Here is a 4,073-nt window from a genome sequence, read left to right as displayed (position 1 = left end):
CCGAGAATCGGTGGAAGACGAGCTTGAGAGTATTGGATTGACGTCGGGTGCTTATAGTACTAGTGTTGGGAGTTGCAATTTGGAATCCGATAATTGGATGAAACCGAGCAAGAAGCCCAGAAATAACTGGTGCAGGCATAAATAACTCGAGCGTAAGGCTCACCCATGGCGACCTGATTGATACAAACCAAACAGTTCGTCTTGAATCGAGAGATTCGACGCTTCGCTAGGTGACCTAGCTCAGGTCCTCGCGGCAGGAGAAGCCTTCATGACGGTGTAACGCAACCGTCGGCCTTATTTCGGGCGAGCGAAGAATACATATCAAGTTAAACCGCTCCGTTACCCGGTTTCAGAAAACCGGGGTCAGGTTATCCGGTCGGGATGACGGGGTCCGGGCCCCCGGATTCCGGTCCACTAGCCGGGATGGGTTTCTCGCTATCCCGGCCCGAACCCCGGAAGTCGCCGCGACTCGCCTGGTATTTGAACGCTGAGGCTCATATTTAGCCTACCCTCGTCTAGAGGAATGTGCAAACTCAAGGCTACAGCACGGGGAGAGTTGCCCTGGTGGTAGTTGAAACTTTCAACTTGAAAGGCATAAACGGGCTCATACTGTGAGCCTCATAGCCTTGTCTACTGTCTTGGAGAGGTGTATACGGGCTTGCAACGCTGCGTAACGTCATTGCGATAGCGACAGCTGCTATATAGTATTACAGAGGCGCACACAGCCTGTATAACGCGAACGTACAATACTGCCATGCCGCTGCATATCAAGGGCTGCTCTGACCTCTTGCAGAGCCATGCACTGGCTCGCAGAGCAGCTTTGCCAAAGCTACCAAACATAAGATGTCCGATCCCCTTGCAGAGGTGTGCACAGGCTCACGAAGCTGCAGAGCGGTACCACCTCTGCGGTAGCTACCCTCTCCGTTTGCTACCCTCATGAGCAAGCCAGGCTTGCCAAGCCTACCGTGGCTCATAGCGACAGCTGCCACGTCCTCGCTAGAGACATACACCGTGTATGATACACGGCCCGTGTATCATAGCGTGTACTCTAGCAGTGCTAGAGTGTCGGTAATTGTGTTTGGTGATCTGGAGCCGAGTCGTAGATCCTCAGCAGTGTCTCAACTATATCATATACACTAATCGGGTTGCAATTCCGGAATCAAGTATCCCTTGTAGAGAATCGGTAATTGTGTTTGGTGATCTGGAGCCGAGTCATAGACCCTCAGCAGTGTCTCAACTATATCATATACACTAATCGGGTTGCACTTCCGGAATCAAGTAGCACTTGTAGAGTATCTGTAATTGTATTTGATAGTCTGAGGCCGAGTCATAGACCCTCAGCAGTGTCTCAACTATATCATATACACTAATCGGGTTGCATTTCCGGAATCAAGTATCACTTGTAGAGTATCGGTAATTGTGTTTGGTGATCTGAAGCCGAGTCATAGACCCTCAGCAGTGTCTCAACTATATCATATACATTAATCGGGTTGCAATTCCAAAATCGAGTATCACTGCTAGAGTATCGGTAATTGTGTTTGATAGTCTGAAGCGGAGTCATAGATCCTCAGCAAAATCTCAAACATATCATATACACTAATCGGGTTGCAATTCCGGAATCAAGTATCACTTGTAGAGCATCGGTGATTGTGTTTGGCGATCTGGAGCCGAGTCATAGACCCTCAGCAGGGTCTCAACTATATCATAAACACTCATTGGGTTGCACTTCCGGAATCAAGTGTCACTTGTAGAGTATCGGTAATTGTTTTTGATAGTCTGAAGCCGAGTCATAGACCCTTAGCAGTGTCTCAACTATACCATATACACTCATCGGGTTGCACTTCCGGAATCAAGTATCACTTGCGGAGTATCGGTAATTGTGTTTGGTGATCTGGAGCCGAGTCACAGATCCTCAGCAGTGTCTCAACTATATCATATACACTAAACGGGTTGCACTTCCGGAATCAAGCATCACTTGTAGAGTATCGGTAATTGTATTTGATAGTCTGAAGCCGAGTCATAGACCCTCAGAAGTGTCTCAACTATATCATATACATTGATCGGGTTGCACTTCCGGAATCAAGTATCACTTGTAGAGTATCGGTAATTGTGTTTGATAGTCTAAAGCGGAGTCATAGATCCTCAGCAGTGTCTTAAATATATCATATATAATAATCGGGTTGCAATTCCGGAACTAAGTATCAGTTGTGGAGCATCGGTTATTGTGTTTGGTGATCTGAAGCTGAGTCATAGACCCTCAGCAGTGTCTCAACTATATCATATACACTCATCGGGTTGCACTTCCGGAATCACGTATCACTTGTAGAGTATCGGTAATTGTGTTTGGTGATCTGGAGCCGAGTCATAGACCCTCAGCAGTGTCTCAACTATATCATATACACTAAACGGGTTGCAATTCCGGAATCAAGTATCACTTGTAGAGTATCGGTAATTGTATTTGATAGTCTGAAGCCGAGTCATAGACCCTCAGCAGTGTCTCAACTATGTCATATACACTAATCGTTCACCCAGCACGTAAGAGACGGTCAAGAGCTTGTTGAGCATGTTTGGGGCAACAGGAGAAGAGGTTAGCAAAGTTCGTCGACGGGGCCGAAGGTCGGTAGCCCGTAGTATGCAGGGTAACCAAATGGATGGGAGCTTGACAGTCGTGGCAATAACGCAGCACCGCACTCGCGGACGGTCCATGAACTAAATCATAGTCACTCTCACAGGCCTCAATACGGGATGAATTGAGGGTACCTTGACAAACCAGTAATCTACCAGCCAAGGTCGTAGACAAGACATCATCGTGGAACAACCCAGCCATCACTGGATGGTTGATAGCCCAAGGACCGGCGAGTTTCTCATAGCAACTTGCTCCCAGATTATCACGTTCACAGGCGAAGCTCGATCTCCAAGTCGTTGTGCGTGGGGGCGAGTGGGGACGGCACTATTACCCGAAGGAATAGAACTTGTGGATGGTGTAACAACAACCGAACCCTTGCCCACGCTGGCTGCGTTGATACCGCGAGCCTTACAACCCCAAGTACTAGTTGATCGAACCGACGGACTCTGCCTTGTACTGACGCGTGACGTATCCTCAGTGCACTTGTGAATAAGTCTCGGAGAACGGCGAACACCCTCTGATATATGAGCGGCCTCACTACGTGCTCCACTTCGCGTTAGAACCATGACTACTGCCAACTCAAGGTCTGAACTACTGGATATACAAGCTACCTTCTGACCAACGTAACGTGCTTGCACCGTAACTAGACGTCAGTTGCGTACCTCAACAGTGCAGTAAGTGAACCAGGAACTCTGTAGCGGTCCAGAGTTTAGTACACTCAACTACTGAGCTTGCCAACAACAACTACTCAGCTACTGCTTCACGCGACGCGCAAAACAGCCTGCACGCAGACACAATGTCTCGCGCACTTACAGACTTAAGAATCCTCAACGTTGGAAGAATGCCACTGCGGTATCGCACATCGTAGTCAACGAAGTGGCAGTTTGACTAGCCCATCTCCACATCCAAGAATATCTCTCTGCATGGGATGGTTGTTCCACATATTTGCCAAATATTATTTGGGAATCAAGTGAGCGTAGTCGTACTTATACAAGGGAGCAAAGGCCGGGGTACGATCGGATCGTAACGATCCTGTGTCGAGTCGACACTGTCGACGGTCTGGGTGTCGAGGATGCACCGGTAGTAGCAGTGGTAAGGGAAGCTTTAGGAGGAGTAGAAGAGGCAAGTCTCCAATCCGGCACAGCAGCCGGATGAGAACGAGGTCTAAGATCAACTGCAGGCCGAGCAGGCGGAGTTGCCAATCCCCCGGGTCTGGTATACAATCCACCCCGGGCAGGAGGGGGGACAGAGGTAGAACAAGGCCCAACAACTGAACCGCCTACTCCAAGGATTTAAGCACACCTTCCGTGGGTGCGGACACTCGACCCGGATTGTGCGGACACTCGGCCCCGAAGCCGGCAACTCGGGTTGAGCCAGCCAAATATACCGTCACGCGCCACAAAACTAAGCGTGCGCCCAAACGCGTTGAATGTGTACCAAAACTTGC

At 49.2% G+C, this 4,073-nt stretch overlaps 1 protein-coding gene across 1 annotated transcript in view; it reads left to right on the top strand.

The window, feature by feature from the left end:
- Positions 1 to 3,549: 3,549 nt before the first annotated feature.
- The window catches only part of Pmar_PMAR027630 (glycerol-3-phosphate dehydrogenase, putative), a gene marked incomplete at its 5' end in the record, with an annotated part of 4,372 nt that continues 3,848 nt past the window's right edge, over positions 3,550 to 4,073 (top strand). Inside the window, one exon of the mRNA XM_002786072.1 lies at positions 3,550 to 3,596. Coding sequence (XP_002786118.1) covers positions 3,550 to 3,596 — 47 coding nt within the window. The remainder of the gene's footprint in view (positions 3,597 to 4,073) is intronic.

Source organism: Perkinsus marinus (assembly GCF_000006405.1).
Source record: "Perkinsus marinus ATCC 50983 genomic scaffold scf_1104296931912, whole genome shotgun sequence".
NCBI classification, from domain to species: Eukaryota; Perkinsozoa; order Perkinsida; family Perkinsidae; genus Perkinsus; species Perkinsus marinus.
Note: the sequence above shows the minus strand (reverse complement) of the source record. Positions and strands in the feature narration are given on the sequence as shown.